The sequence below is a fragment of the Sus scrofa genome, chromosome 7 (assembly GCF_000003025.6).
Source record: "Sus scrofa isolate TJ Tabasco breed Duroc chromosome 7, Sscrofa11.1, whole genome shotgun sequence".
Taxonomy (NCBI): domain Eukaryota; kingdom Metazoa; phylum Chordata; class Mammalia; order Artiodactyla; family Suidae; genus Sus; species Sus scrofa.
The window spans coordinates 32,571,307-32,587,548 of NC_010449.5; the positions used below are offsets into that span (position 1 = coordinate 32,571,307).

Genomic DNA, 16,242 nt, shown 5'->3' on the forward strand with positions numbered 1-16,242 from the left:
TAAATGATGACTCACCCAAGGACACAGCAAGTTAACAAGAAAACCCTCCTCACCTTCCACCCCTAGGTTGGCTTTCCCCCAAAATAAACACAAGAGAAAGTGCAGACAAGAACTGGGGACGCGGAAAGCTCGGGAGCACAGAGAGGTTTGGGAACAAAGGGAAGATAGGCACGTGCTGAGCAGGCGGCCCAGTGCGGGCGGCAGTGCTCCTTACCTCAGTCCGTGGCCGAGTCCCCAGAGCCCATGGTTACATCTCTGGGGCCAGCAGACTAGGCAGAGCTGTTCTGTGTTTGTGTCTGTTTACCTTTCCCTTAATTGCTCCATGTTGAGTGTCATTCCTGGGGAAGGTTTTTGAGCCTGAATTGGTTTGGAAAAATTAAAAGGATGAATTTTCCTCTGTCAAAAAATTAAATTTGCTGCACTGTGGCCACCTACCAACTCTGGATTGTGTCTTCAACCTCCTGACACTATTGTTTGGCCCCAATTTTGCTGAATCGCGTTAAAGGAATTTCAGAGCCTTTAAAAACACTCATTTTGTCTAGAAGTAAGAACTTCTGTCTGCCAGCTGTAGGGTGGAGGTGCTGGGCTCTTGCCTTGGATTTTAAAGAAGTTTATCCTGCTTTCTTCAGCTAGAACTCAGGGCCCTAATATGATTTCATACTCATAATTATGATATAATTCTGGGCGAGGGCCTTTATCTTGGGTTTTCCTACTTGAATCTTAATTTCACCACTCTACTTAACAGGGACACCATGGCGCCCAGCCAAAGGGGTAAATACAAAGTTACACAGACGCCTAAGAAAGACATCTTGTTGTGGTTCTCGAGGATGTTTCGGGAAGGGGAGTGGCCCAAATAGGCAAAAATCCTGGGAGTCTGGTTTCTTAGAGCATCTGTTCCCCACCCTGGCTCAAGGCACCCCCCCCCCCCCGCCCCCGCCTTCTCCACAGCCTTGTCACTCCGCCCTGGATCCGCATCACTGGGCCCTGGACCCTGGTAAAGCCACACGTCTGTGGACCCAGGATCCAAGAGGCCAAGGGGATGTGACTGTTATGAGGCCCTGGGGGGGAGTTCCTGTTGTGGCTCAGCGGTAACAAACACAACCAGTATCCATGAGGATTTGGGTTCAATCCCTGGCCTCTCTCAGTGTGTTAAGGATCCGGCGTTGCCGTGAGCTGTGGTGTAGGTCACAGACGTGGCTTGGGCCCCATGTTGCTGTGGCTGTGGTGTAGGCTGGCACCTACAGCTCTGATTTGACCCCTAGCCTGGGAACTTCCATATGCCACAGGTATGGCCCTAAAAAGACAAAAAAAAAAAAAAAAAGAGGGGGAAGAGGTGAGGAGCCCCAAGACCCACTTTTCCCACTCCACAGTGTTGCCTAGGGCTGCCCCTGCTTCTTGTTTCTCCTCTTCCTGAATGTGGAGGCACATGGCCCCACCCCCGCCCCGGCCTACACGAAGCAGAGGTGCATCCACTTACTTTTGGTCTCCTGGGATTTTTTTCAAGACTGGCGATATCAGAGCTTCTGCTGTTGTTAGTTCCTGTCAGTCACAGGCCAGCTCAAGACACTAGTCCTGGAGTTTCCCAGTGGCTTAGTGGGTTAAGGATCCAGCATTGTCACTTCCGTGGCTCGGGTTTGATCCCTGGCCAGAAACTTCTACATGCTGTGGGTGCAGCCAAAAAATAAAAGACACTAGTCCTCCTTCTGTCACTACACACAGAAATTGAAATGGCTCTAGGATTTCCATGGACACAGAGTCATGGCCAGGACCTGTGGGAGAGACCAGGGTTAGGGGGCGGGAGAGCGTGGGGCCAAACGCCAAGGCTCTGGAGGCCCCATGTGGTGAAGAAGAAACCAGGACATGGCCCAGGGAGTCAGACTTGTGATCTCTGCTTTGTAAGGGCATGTAATGGGTTTTCCTATAGGCCACGGGTGAGGAGGAGGGGGAAGAGGGGAGGGAAAGGGAGGCCTTAGGAGTGTTCTCTCTCTGTCTAGGTGGGATGGGAAGCCTGAGCAAGGCCAGCCCTTCCCTTTCTCTTTGCTCCCTGCTTTTCTCAGCCCCCAGGTATATACCTCCCTGGCACACAGCAGGTTCCACCTGATGCCTGTTGGCAGCAGTAGGATGCCCTCATCTCCTTAGTTTTCAAAATCAGAGGCTGATCTTACTTTCACTAGTTTTGGCTTTTTTTTTTTTTTTTTTTTTTTTTTTTGGCTACAGCCATAGCCTGTGGAATTTCCCAGCCAGGGATCAAACCCATGCAACAGCTGTGACCTGGGGCCACTGCAGTGACAATGCCCAATCCTTAACCATGAGGCCACCAGAGAACTCCTGTCAATTTTTTTTTTCTTTTGGCCATACCTAAGGCATGTGGAAGTTCCTGGGCCAGGGCTTAAACCCCCACCATAGCAGTGACCCAGGGCTACTGCAGTGACAACCCAGATACTTAACCCACTAGGACACCAGGCCATTCCCCTGCCATTAGTTTTTAATCCGCAGCATGATGTTTCTGCTTACCTGGGTCTTGCCAAAAAAGTGTAAACTTGAACATGCTGCTGTTTAGTTCTCATCAAAGTCCTGACACTAAGAAATAATATTCCAAGGACCATAGCCCAAAGGATATGCAAACCACCTATTTGGATCAAACTAGACCCTCAAAAGATTGCATATTTAGGCCACCATGTTTTGGCCTCTGCTAGACTTTTGTTAAAATATAGTTAGAGGACTTCCTGTTGTGGCTCAGTGGGTTAAAAGAACCTGACTAGAATTCTTGAGGATGCAGGTTCCAGTGGAGTAAGGATCCAGCATTGCCACAACCTGCAGCTTAGGTTGTAGATGTAGCTTGGATCTCACATTGCTATGGCTGTGGCATAGGTCAGCAGCTGCAGATCCATTTCTACCCCTAGCCTGTGAACTTCCATATGCCCCAGGTGCGGCTCTAAAAATTAAAGACAAAAAAAATTACAATTAGATATTTGGCTTTTGACCTATTCTGAAACTGTGGCTAGAAATAGTTGTGAATTATGAAGCTTGTACTCTTTCTGCTGTAGGGCTGTCCTTGAAGATGTTGCGCACAAAACTATACAAAGTCTCTTTAGGAAAAACCTTAGAAATTTTACCCAGGTCTCAGGACCAGGAGATGCCTTGCTTAGGAGAAACTAGTTTGTTTTTTGTCTTTTGGACATGAACGTGATTGTGTTCTTGGTTCCATCTTCCTCTTTGCTTAGGCTGCTAGGAAACTCAGAGCCACATGTGTAAGGATTTTGTGTATTAAGCTCCCATGCCCCTGGGTTTTATTTTGGGTTTTTTTTTCCTTCATTTTCTTCCCTTGTGTTTTTCCCTCCAGATGCATAGGATGCATGACCTGTTTACCATCGGCAGCGGCGAGGCCATGTTGCAGCTCATTCCTCCCTTCCAGTGCCGAAGACACTGCCAATCTGTGGTGATGCCACTGGAGCCGGGGGATGTTGGTAGGTGGAGCCCCTGGAAGGCAAGGTCAGCTGCAGGATCTTTTTAGTTTTTAACTCAAAAACATGCTAAAGATTAAATAATTGCTTTCACAGGGATTAATTAAGTAGAACTAAAAAAAGCATTCTTTTTTATTTTTAATTTTTTTGCTTTTTAGGGCCGCACCTGCAGCATATGGAAGTTCCCAGGCTAGGAGTTGAATCAGAACTGTAGCCGCCAGCCTACACCACAGCCATAGCAACATCAGATCTGAGCCATGTCTGCGACCTACACCACAGCTCACGGCAACGCCAGATCCTTAACCCACTGAGCAAGGCCAGGGATCAAACCCACAACCTCATGGTTCCTAGTCGGATTCATTTCCACTGCATCATGACGGGAACTCCAAAAAAATAGCATTCTTTTATTAACAGGGTCAACATGTAATGTATTAATGAGAAGTAATGAAAAAATCCAGCAGAGAGAAGTGTCTTGTATGCACATTGAGAATGCGTGTGTGCATTGGCTTTAGATATTTCAACTTAGAAGGAATTATGGAAAATATTTAGAGCAATCCTTTATTTCACAGATGATGAGATTGAGACCCAGAGAGGAGAGGTGATGCCCCACCATCCGTTAGGCAAAGCATCAATCTATTGTATTTTTTATTTTTTTTTTATTTTCTTTTTAGGGCTGCAGATGCAGCATTTGGAAGCTCCCAGGCTAAGGGTCAAATCAGAGCTATACTGCCAGCCTCAACTGCAGCTACAGCAACGCCAGATCCAAGCCACGTCTTCGACCAACACCACGGCTAATGGCAACACCGGATGCTTAACCCACTGAGCAGGGCCAGGGATCGAACCCGTATCCTCATGGATACTAGTCAGGTTTATTACCACTGAGCCACAACGGGAACTCCAAAGCATCAATCTTAAGTGACTCCTTTAACAGAGTCAAGCCAGAGTTAAGTCACAGCCTCACAGTCATGACTCACTCTTGACTCCATGATTTCCCACCTGTGACTTGTTCTGTGCGTTTTAATCTAAAAATCGGTTCCAGAGAAACAGGCTTGAATCAACTGCTGTCAGTAGCAATCAATTAGACAATAGAATTTTCTTGGCAGAGGCAAATAAAGCAGCCAGCATCCCTAGTACCCTCTTTGTTTTCCTTGCCTCACAAGACCTAGGGGAGCCCTGGAGTCCCTGGCAGAGCCCAGACTGGTTTTCCAGTTCATTTCTTATCATTTTATCTGTTCAGAAGACCCCAGTCCCTAGAAACCTCTCACCTCATTTGGAGGTAGGGGGCAGACTGCAAACTACTAAACTTTAATGTGATTTACATAACTTTTTTTTTTGGCTGTGTCGTGCAGCAGCTTGATGTGGTATCTCAGTTCCCAGACCAGAAATTGAACCCAGGCCGCAGCAGTGAAAGGGTGAATCCTAACTACTAGACCACCAGGGAAGCCCCCCCAAGATATATAAATTTTATTCCAATTTTAAAATGAAAAAACTAAAAATAATGTACAAATTAATCATTAACCAATAATGGAGCACAGCTGGCCTGGCTCTTGAGAATTACTGCAGGAAAGAGGATGCTTGTATGGAAATTATTCTGAACCCATCTTCCTGTCGTGGAGTGACACTTCTGTGAGGCGTGACCACTGCACAAGTCTGTATGGCGTTTGGTGTTTGGAGTTTGAACTTGTGCTTGAAAATATTTCTGTCTGATGTTCTATAAATGCCTCACAATTGAGACAACAGAAACACTTTAGTTACCCAAATTCCAAGTTTTTTCAGCTCCCGCAAGCATCCAGAATGGTGCTTATAGAAATAGGGGAAAAGAAAAAAAGATGGGTGACTAGGAGAAATCAAAGAAGCTCTGAGCATCAATGGCTGGTGTGGCTAGTACAGAATAGCTGAAGATCCAGAGCGTGATGCCTGTTAGGGTCCTGTGACTGGCTAGTTTGCTGACCAGAAGAAAAGGAGGGGCTCTAGTTGGCCATGAAGGGCAGCACATGACCGGAACATCAAGAAGGGATGGAGGCTGACTGGAACAAGAGGGAGAAGCCAAGTTGTGAGGTGAATGGGTGTAGGGAGGGCTGGGGAGAACTGTGGCTGCTTGAAGCAGTTGCAGAAATGGAAGCAATGGCTGCAGCTGTCACAGTGAAAAATGAGGACAGGAAAGCAGACCCTGACAGTGGAGGAGAATAATTTATTGGTTGCAAGACAGATGGCAGCTCCTACACCTCAGAGACCCTTAAGAATCACACTGTGGGGAGTTCCCGTCGTGGCGCAGTGGTTAGCGAATCCGACTAAGAACCATGAGGTTGTGGGTTCGGTCCCTGCCCTTGCTCAGTGGGTTAATGATCCGGCGTTGCCGTGAGCTGTGGTGTAGGTTGCAGACGCGGCTCGGATCCCGCGTTGCTGTGGCTCTGGCGTAGGCCGGTGGCTACAGCTCCGATTCGACCCCTAGCCTGGGAACCTCCATATGCCGCGGGAGCGGCCCAAGAAATAGCAACAGCAACAACAAAAAAAAAAAAGACAAAAAAAAAAAGAATCGCACTGTGGGAGTTCCCATTGCGGTTTAGCAGGTTAAGAACCTGACTAGTATCCATGAAGATTCGGGTTCGATCCCTGGCCTCACTCACTGGGTTAAGGAGCTAGTGTTGCTTCGAGCTGCAGCATAGGTCATAGATGTGGCTCAGATCCCGTGTTGCTGTGGCTATGGTGTAGGCTGACAACTACAGCTCTGATTCGGCCCCTAGCCTGGGAACTTCCTTTTGCCACGGGTGTGGCCCTAAAAAGAAATGAAAAGAGAGAGACTAGCACTGTGACAAGCAGGTTGTGTATTTTCTGACAAGATGGACATTATCCTGTGAAGGCTTTGGGGAAGGGGACAGTGTTACAGGTCACCCAAAACTTGTGAGGGCGGGTGTTTTCCAGAATGACCTGAGTGTCGGGCATCAGGCTAATGCTGGTGAGCACACACATCTGCTGTGATTATGTGCTCTGCTCATAGTGACCTTTCTTTCTAGGGTCACCAAGTAGAGGTTAAAGTCTGTTCAGCACTCTCAGTTTAAAGATGGGTAGTATATATCATTCTCTAGAAAACTTTCCATCAAGAGATTATTGAAGTGTTGATGTTTTTAGCTTTTCCTTTCTAGCCTATTCCTGTTGCTTAAAGGGTATGGGTCAGTGTTTCCTAATGGGTTCTTCAGATGACTCAGGACCCAAGGAGGCAAAGAGGAACCCCTTGGAAAGACCCTTGGCAGATAGGGCTCTTCAGTCACTGACTTTGAGGAATACCTACCTTGTCGAAACATAGTACCACACTAGCGCACAAAAGGCTCTGACAAGCCTGAAGGAACCTAGTGTTTCTCAAATGTATTTGACTGTGGAACCCATTTTTCCGTGAAGTATTTTATGGGACACTACTGTTTGCAGAGTGCAATTTAGGAAATACTGGTTTGGGGTAATCCAGATGTTCTGTAATGAGACCATATTGTAGATAACCTCACTCCTGAGGTCCTGGATGGGGGTCCTGGCCCCCCTCAGAACCCTCCTGTCTTCTTGCCGAAAAAAAATGAGATCCATCTGAGAATTGAGGCTCAGTATCAGCCTTATCTAGAGCATCCTCCCTTTGTAAACCTGCCCAGGTTAGGAGTGGTGAAGCACTTTGGTTCACAGCAGCTCCCGCAGGATGTCATGTTACAGAGAGGACTGATAATAACTGGGCTACTTGTTCCAGGAAGAGCCAGACAGCCTCCAGAGCAGGAATTGCCTCCAAGCCCATAAGCGAATCTGAGGGCAAGTGGGCAGAGCCACCTTGCTCGCGCCCAGTCCCTGACATTCACGTGCTTTCTCTGTTGCTGTTTCCCTTCAAGGCTATGCTGGTGCCACTCACTGGAAGGTCTACATTATAGCCAGAGGGGTCCAGCCTTTGGTCATCTGCGATGGAACCATCGTCTCAGAACCGTAGGAAACAACTGCATGAAAGAACAGCTCTGAGAGCTGAAGACCAGATTGAAAGGGGGGAAATAAAAACAAACAAACAAAAACCCTGATGAAACCACTTCCCAGGGGTTGGTCACTTAGTTACCTGCCCCATGCATGCATGTGTGAGCCAGCTGTGCGCTGGAGGCAAAGGCCAGAGCTTGGTCCTCCCAGCTCTTCTAGCCCAGCTGCTTGGCCCGGACTTTGCCAATATCCATCTGTGAGAGACTGGCCTCTTCCAGGCCTTTTGGTACCGAAGCCTTGAGGCTGCCCCTTAGGCAGGGAACAGGGTTGGTACCACCCCTCACTTGCATGCCGTGGTCTCCCCACTGGCTCCCTGGCCCTGCGAGGACAGTCTGCAGGCCCCAACTTCGGAGCCATCCTCTGCCAGGTGGGTCTGCCCATCCTGTCTTCCTCATCACACTCCCCTGTGCTCTGTTTGGAAAGCCACGGATGATTAAAGAAGTCACTGCAGTTTCTCAAGCAGATTGGAATTAAGAACTAGTGAAAAGGGATCAAATAACCTCAGACTGCACTCAAGAAATGCAGTTCTTATGGGGTTCCCATTGTGGCTCAGTGGTAACGAACCTGACTAGTATCCATGAGGACACAGGTTCGATCCCTAGCCTTGCTCAGTGGGTTAAGTATCCTGTGTTGCCATGAGCTGTGGTAGGTCACAGGCACAGCTCAGATCTGGCGTTGCTGTGGCTGTGGTGTAGGCAGGCAGTTGTAGCTCAGGCCGACAGCTGAAGCTCAGATTTGACCCCTAGCCTGGAAACTCCCATATGCCGTGGGTGCGGCCAAAAAAGACCAAAAAAAAAAAAAAAAACAGTGCAGCACTTCTTTCCCCGTGTCCATGGCTCTTGGGGTCTCAGTGATGCCAGAAGGGAGTCTGATTGTAATGGAAATGGCAATTCCTAAGGTAGTGCTTTTCCCCATGCTGTCAGGTTCTTACGCCTCCGAACCCTTCCCTTCTCCCTGGCCTCTGGATGGTTCCTTAGAAGTTGGGCTCCCAGCCCCTCCCTTGGCTGGGCCAGAGCCCTTTACTGCTGAGGCAGCACTGCTCGTGTCAACTGTGCTGCTCTTACCAAATGTCTTCAGAGGGGGATGAGCTGGAGTGCTGGCCTGGGGAGCAGGCGCCTCCCTGGGTTTGATCTTTAGGGTCCGACTTTCTTCAAGGAAGATGTTTTACAGATGTGTCAGGCCGATGTGGTAATGTGGTTGGGGAAGGAGCTGCAGACCCAAAGTGTGTGCCAGCTGGGTGTGCGACTGTGTGAGCCTCAGTCTTGAAATGATTTCTCTGTACTGGGAAACAAGGTGAGGTGTTTTCATTTTTTGTGAAAATGTAAAACTGTGTTCTTTTGATGGGATGATTCGCAATGATCATTGTTTTCCCCAAGTGCTTTTATTGTGTCTTCAGTGTATAAGTAAGGCCCCTCTTTTCTTGTTTCCTTTCTTCTTTTATATTCCTTTATCGACTCTAATAATCTGGTCATGCCTTTGCCAAGTCGAAGAAAAAAACAAGCCACACTGCAGCCCCTGGTTCTGAACTGCAGCGATCAAACGGATGCAGGTGTCTGTGTCGAGTTACAGACCGGAGGCCCCAGCAGCGAGGGAAGAGGGTGTGACTCTTTGCAGGGTCCTCTTCGTCCTTGGAGACACCCCTGCACCTTGTCCCCAGGCCCTCTTTCTCCGTGCCTCTCACGAGCAGCAGTGGCGATCATCGCACGCTTGAATGCCCTGTGTGTGGGTTTGCAAGGGACAGGGAGGTTTTGTGAGCTCAGAGTGGAAATGGTGAGCACCTCCTCCGCAGGCTTGAATGAAACTAGGAGGAACTATACCTGAGGGGATTTTTCCTTAAAAGAATCAGCGCCTTGTGTGAATTGATACAGGAAAAACAAAACTTCTTGTCCATATAAAAGTCATGCTGCTAAGCAGTTATGATTTAAGAGATTTTAAGTCAGAGAGATCATTTGGAGGCCAGCTTTGTGCAAGCTTTAAGAGCCTTTCCCCTGCCGCACTCGGATTATATGTAAACAAGTTCTTAAGAGGCCCCTCAGTTTTCTGAAATTAGGCCCTTTGGGTTCACAAAAGAGAAGATTCCTTAGGAGCAAAGCAGCTGTTTTGCTGATGGAGATTTCTGTTTTGTTTTTATGAATTATCCCGTTTTCCTTCCCCCTTTCTCTCCGACCCTTCTTCATACCTTTAACGTTCATAAAATACCCTCTTTAGCTCAAAACTGAAAAACCTTGTACACGTTCGTGTTCCGAGACCTCCTCTGGTGTTCTGAGCTGTCTGCAGTCCAACCGAGGAATGTGTAGCCGCAGAGAAGTAGAGGCTTTTGTGCATGTGCTACTCCTTTTACTTAAAATCTGTCCAGTTCAGAACTGAATATAGATTTATGTTGGGGAGGAATTCTCCAAAGAGGCTTTTCTGCTCTTACCTACCGGATACAGAGAAGTAATTCACCTTCTTCTCAAGGTAGTTCTGAAAAGCAGAATCTGCCGCCGGCCAGCGCTAAAAGAATGGCGTGGGCTCGCCGGCCAGGTCCTTTCTGGTTATCCAAGGCTTCCGCCAGGCTTTTGCTGCTCACCTGGCTCCCGGCTCCTTGGTGGAAGGAGCAAAAGTCCCTGCGCACAACCCTGTGTGGGAAAGAAGGTCGTCAGGACGACAAAGGGGGTCGAGGGGCTGGTGGCACCACATAAGCCCCCTCTCTACCACCACAGTAAGGAGAAAACCACAGGGCCCGCTTTTCAGAGGGACTTAACTTGCTCATGAGCATGTCAAGTGTCTGCTGAGAGGTGAGCGGGCAGGGACCTCCACATGTGGGTCAGGTTCCCTTGTCAGTTCCCAGAGCAGCTGGCTCTCTGGGGAGAAAGGCTGCTTTGGCACCAGATTGAAGCATGAGTTCCAGATGTCCTGAGCACCCCAGGAATCAGGGATTGAACAGACATTACACCCATCCTGGTTTATGAAAAGAGGTAGACCTCATCCTCTCCCATGCTCAATTGCTTCAGGAAGGGGAGAGAATGAAATAACAATGGTTTATGAAAACAGCATACCTCTTCCAGTGACATCCAAAACAAGCCTGGAAAGTGGACAGAGTTTGCTGGCGGGAAGGGTGCCCGTGGTGGCTTGATGTAGGACCTCAGTTCCCAGACCAGTGATGGAACCCAGGCCACAGTGGTGAAAGTGCCGAATCCTAACCACAAGGCCACCAGGGAACTCCCGGGGTTATTTTCTGAGAAGAGGAAATAGTAACATGTTTCTAGTCCATTTCAACGTCAATGTCTTGATAAACATGCCCTTCTTTGAGCTTTTCTCAGCTGAGCAAAGCAGGGATTAGATCCTCATTTTACAAGTAAAGCACCTGGGCATAAAACAGTAAACTGCTGGCCAGTGGATAGCTGGTTCCACAGCACAGTACTTTCCCGCTTCAGCGCAGTGTCGTCCCAGGAGCAGAGCCGTGGGTTTGCCTGAGTCAGGTGTGCCCCAGCTGGATAGGAGAATTTAGGGACCAGATCAGCAAGCCAGGAACTCCAGGGCTTGTTTTAAAAACTGTTTTGGACAGAAATGGAGAGAATCTAACAGATGACTTTTATAAAAAGCCTTTCACGTTTCCCCTCCCCATCTGAAAACTGAATGTTGCTGGAACACAGCTGTGTCCAGCCATTCTCCCATCACCACATATTTCCAGATGTGTGACCAGAAGAGGGACTCTATCCAATTCCAGTTGTGGGTCCCTTTGGAATTTACATCACTTGTTTTTTAGTTCTTGGTTTTCTATTCCCTTCTTCCCAAACGCAGCAGTGTAAGAAGAATTTAGAACAAAATAGTTCCTTAATGGCAGTTGATGGCCTCAATCATTTTAATATAGTCTGGATTATGCTCATTAGGCAGGGGCTTCCACAGTGAAAATTCAAAACCCCAAAGCAGATGTTTGCTTCTCCACTAATCCTTGCCCAGCAGAAGGCCAAGTTGTAGGGGAAAGAGGAGAGAAGCAATCTTGTCTGCCTTGGTTGCAAGGAGAGAAGCAATCTTGTCTGCCTTTTGAGAATCCATTTTTTAGTTTTGGCTGCGCCCATGGCATGCAGGAGTTCTCAGGCCAATGATCAAGCCTGCGCCACATCAGCAACCTGAGCCATGCAGTGACCCGCTGAGCCACCAGGAAACTCCAAGAATCAAGTATTAAACAGGAATCTTTTAGGCTTTTGAGTTCTCCTACTGATGGAGGAAAAACTCTCCTGAATTGCAAGTTCCATGCTCATTAACTTTCACCTTTCAACTTTTTAACCAAGATTGGTTGAAGAAAGGGAGTGCCAGAGGTGTGCTTTAAAACGGCATTTTGGTTTGAGTTTCCATATTTGCACCTGTGGATGTGGATGTTGGATACAGAACTGACGTATGCCAGGACCAGGAGGCTAGGAAGGGGCAGGTGCTGGATGGAGAGCCCTGTCACAGGTGAAAAATGGGGGGTTCTTAGGACATGCTGTGTTGCCATCAGCCTCCCCAGATCCAGCAGCTTCTTCTGTTCTGATGGACAGGTGTTCTGCCTTCTCACACCACGTCCACAGCCGTCCAACCTATGCAGTGTGGCTGTAAGTGCTGGCCTTGGGGAGAAACCCTCCCGCCAGCTTGTCTGCCGTCCAGGCCCCTCAGCGTCTGCTTTCCTTGCCCTGCATAATTTAAGCATTAGTGCTAAATACATCTGTCATCTCCCCCTCTCCAGAGACCATGAGATGTCCAGACATTTCACGTGGAGAGAAGGAATGTTGCATAACTCTAAGTGGAGGCCCAGAGCTGTCCAGACACGGTGGGGCTGCCCACAGGCCGTTCCTCCTGCCTTAGTGTGTCCGCCGGCGTAAAGCCAAGAGCGAGCCACAGCTGCGAGCACTGTGCATAGAGGGAAACCAGTTCAGAGTTTCAAGCAGAAATTGAGGGGGCAGAACATCTTTGTGCCGGGCTTATGCTCCCTCATTATTGTTCAGAACAGCTCTGTTGGGTAGGTGAGGTCAGCCTGCAAAGCCACCTCTGCTCACTGCGCAGCCGGGTCCCAGCCTTCAAAGCTCAGCCCCTCAGAGTACTGCTGACCTTTTCAGGAACAAACTCTCACTTACTGTGGGAACTGGTGGAAGGGCTGACCAGGGAAGCCCCAGCTTCATCATAGGTGACTTCCCCTCCAAACTTTTCTCCATAGTTTTACCCTCAGAAAAATGCTGGCTGTGGTTTCTTCCTCCTCCCCATCCCATGGAAGGTCAGTTACAGACACCCACGCTGGGGGAGAAGCCTGGAGAGGCAGAGGTAAGCGGGAACAGTGCTCAGCCTCTTCCCTGCTCGCCTCAGGGGCAGAAGCCAGGGTGCAGGGCCTGGGTGGTCCCCAAAAGCAGAGGGGGCAGACACCTGCCCAGCCACTGGTCCTCCAGATGGTCCACGCGGTTCCTCTGTGTTCAGTGTGGAGTGTTGACCGACCATAACTTAATATCCTGCAAACTTGTTAAGAATGTATGTAAATTAAAATTTTATGTAACAAAAATTTTTACTTTTTGCAATTAAAAGTGTATATGGTGGTTGATAAGAACTTTCCTGTACTTGGTGTCATTCTTTGGTTTCCAGTTTTCTCTTCTCCCGTAACTCAGAGACTTCTAGCCACATCCTCAAGGAGGCAGGCCTCGGGGCACTTCTGTGCGCCTCCTGTCACCTGTCCACCGGCCTTGGTCCTGTCCAACATCCCACCCAGCTTTGTACTCAGTTGTGCTCACAGAATCTTTTCTTTTTTCTTTTTTTTTTCTTGCCACACCTGAGGCATGTGGAAGTTCCAGAGCCAGGAATTGAACCTGCGTTACAGCTGCAACCCAAGCCACAGCAGTGCCAATGCCAGGTCCTCAACCCTCTGTACCACCAGGGAACTCTAACAGACTTCTTTTATCCCCATTCTAGCCCTTTGCCCAGAATCTTCTGTTCCACTTTCGTTTTTGGTTTGTTTTTTTGTTTTTTGTGGGTTTTTTTTTTTTTTTTTTTTTTTTTTTGTCTTTTTGCCTTTTCTAGGGCCGCTCCTGCGGCACATGGAGATTCTAATCGGAAATGTTGCTGCTGGCCTACGCCAGAGCCACAGCAACGTAGGATCTGAGCCGCGTCTGCAACCTACACCACAGCTCACAGCAACACCAGATCCTCAACCCACTGAGCAAGGCCCAGGATTGAACCTGCAACCTCATGGTTCCTTGTCGGATTCGTTAACCACTGCGCCATGATGGGAACTCCTTCTGTTCCACTTTCTGATCTGGTGTTCTCACGAATTCTCAAATCTCAATCCTCCTGTTAATAGCCTCCTCTGTCCCTGCACTGTGGTCAAAGTTCAAATGAGACCCTCGATGCCTTTTTCCTTCTCCCAGCTGGCTGCACACAACCCAGATGCCCTCGCAAGCATTGCCTCATCTGTGGATGTCCTTGGTCCTTATGGGAGGACAGCCAGGCCCCCTTGCTGGTTCACCCCCACTGATTGGGGTTACTCTCAGCACTCAGTAAATTCAGTACACATTTGATCTAAGGTGTTTTTATGTGTTCATTTTTTGGGGATAATTTTTTTATATATGTAGTTTTATATAAGTGCCTAAATATGGCCATTTCTTTCTTTCTTTTCTTTTCTTTTTTCCTTTTTCTTTTTTCTTTTTTTTTTTTTTTTTTTTTTTGACTGCACTCACAACATAAAGAAATTCCTAGGCCAGAGATTGAACCTGTCCCACAATAGTGACCTGAGCCATGGCAGTGACAATGCTGGATTGTTAACTGCTAGGCCACCAGGGAACTCTCTGTAGTGTTTGGTGTCCTGTTTTATTTTATTTATTACTTGCTGCACCCTTCCTCTCCCCACCTTACCCCTCCCCCTCCCTGGTCAGGTAGGTGTAATTTATACACAGCCATACCCTGCCATGTATCTTGCCAAAGCTCCTTCCATGCTCTCTAATCATAATCAGAAACCATAAGATTTTTGTCATGCTTTGCCAAAAATAGGATCATAGTACAGGCTTTGATGTTTCTTGCTTTTGTTACTCAATATCCCACAGAGTTCTCTTCAAGGCAGCAGGCAGAGCTCTCTAATCCATTCTCTTTTTAACAGCTAGTATTCCATGGTATGAATATGCATGCCATCATTTACTCAACTGTTCTCTTATTGATAGTAAATCACATCCTATTAAATGTTTATCTGGATTATAAGTCAAGGAATCTAGGAAGTTCCCTTGTGGTGCAGCAGACGAAGGATCCGGCATTGCTGCAGATGAGGCACAGGCCACAAATGCAGCACAGGTTTGATCCCTGGCCTGGGAACTGCCACATAAAAATAAAATAATTTTGGCGTTCCTGTTGTGGCTCAGTGGTAGTGAACCCAACTAGAATCCGTGTGGACGCAGGTTCAGTCCCTGGCCCTGCTCAGTGGGTTAAGGATCCAGCATTGCCCTGAGCTGTGGTGTAGGTCACAGATGCAGCTCAGATCTGGCATTACTGTGGCTGAGGAGTAAGCTGGCAGCTGCAGCTCTAATTCAACCTCTAGCCTGGGAACTTCTATATACCATGAGTGCGGGCCTGGGGGAAAAAAAAAAAGTTTAAATTTTTAAGACTTGTTTACACAAAATATATATTCCTTCTTTGCTCCAACTTTAATGTATCTTCCTCAAAAATTAAATTTATCCAGTTCCACAGTGCTGTTGATTTGTGTGCTTGAAGACTACTTGAACAACAACAACAAAAGTAAAGGCTTGGAGTTCCCGTCGTGGCGCAGTGGTTAATGAATCCGACTAGGAACCATGAGGTTGCGGGTTCGGTCCCTGCCCTTGCTCAGTGGGTTAATGATCCGGCGTTGCCGTGAGCTGTGGTGTAGGTTGCAGACACGGCTCGGATCCCGCGTTGCTGTGGCTCTGGCGTAGGCCGGTGGCTACAGCTCCGATTCAACCCCTAGCCTGGGAACCTCCATATGCCGCGGGAGCGGCCCAAGAAATAGCAACAACAACAACAACAACAACAAAAGACAAAAAAAAAAAGTAAAGGCTTGATTCCATGTAAAAAGATGATAGAGTCAGAGGCATCTGTTTTCAGTCCCTTTCTTTCTCCACCGACCTGTGGAAAACACCTCCCTCTCTTGGCTTCTGTGGGACTCAGTGCTCCCCTCCTGAATCTCCTCTTTTCCACTCATCTCTTTCGCAGGCTCTTCTGTCTCTGAGACGTTGGTCTCCCCGTCAGCCTACTCTGGGGTCCTCTTCCTTTCTTTCTCCCTGGGAGAGATCTGGCAAGTCACCTGCAAGCTCCATGTGTGGCCGCTTGTCACCTGAGCCTGAGTGCTAGAAATGCAGGTGTCAGGATCTCAACTCCAACAGCTCTCTCCCAAAGCACCTCTAATTCCCCCTGTCCAAAACAACCATACGGCCTCCAAGGGCTCCTGTCTTTTCTCTCCTTCTGATCAGGACCAAACTCTGGAGAGTTCTGCTTCCTTGTCATATGTCCAGCCCCACAGCTGCTGCCTCAGTTGAAAACGTTACTGTTTCACTCCTGGACTCTGCCAGTACTTGCCTAATTCGTCCCCATGCTCAACCTGCCTTCTCAATTCATCCACGTAGCTGCCATAGTTGATCTTTCTAAAGCACATGTCACCTCACTTCCTTGCTCAGTGTTCCTCAGTGACTCTCCATTACCCACAAGTTAAGTCTTGTCTGTTCTTTTGCCAAGACCACATTGCTTTGACTGCGGTAGCTTTACAGTAAGTCTTGAAGTTGGATAGTGTCAGTTCTCTGACTTTCTTCTCTAATATTTGAGT

The 16,242-nt window shown here is 48.1% G+C and overlaps 1 protein-coding gene across 7 annotated transcripts in view; it reads left to right on the forward strand.

Annotated features, from left to right (window-relative positions):
• C7H6orf89 (chromosome 7 C6orf89 homolog) overlaps positions 1 to 13,014 on the forward strand; it is a 39,752-nt gene extending 26,738 nt beyond the window's left edge. For all 7 annotated transcript variants that reach the window (XM_021098652.1, XM_021098650.1, XM_021098651.1 and 4 more), the window contains 2 exons: positions 3,344 to 3,467; positions 7,328 to 13,014. In XM_021098652.1, the coding sequence (XP_020954311.1) occupies positions 3,344 to 3,467; positions 7,328 to 7,422 (219 nt within the window). In that variant the 3' untranslated portion in view covers positions 7,423 to 13,014. The remainder of the gene's footprint in view (positions 1 to 3,343; positions 3,468 to 7,327) is intronic.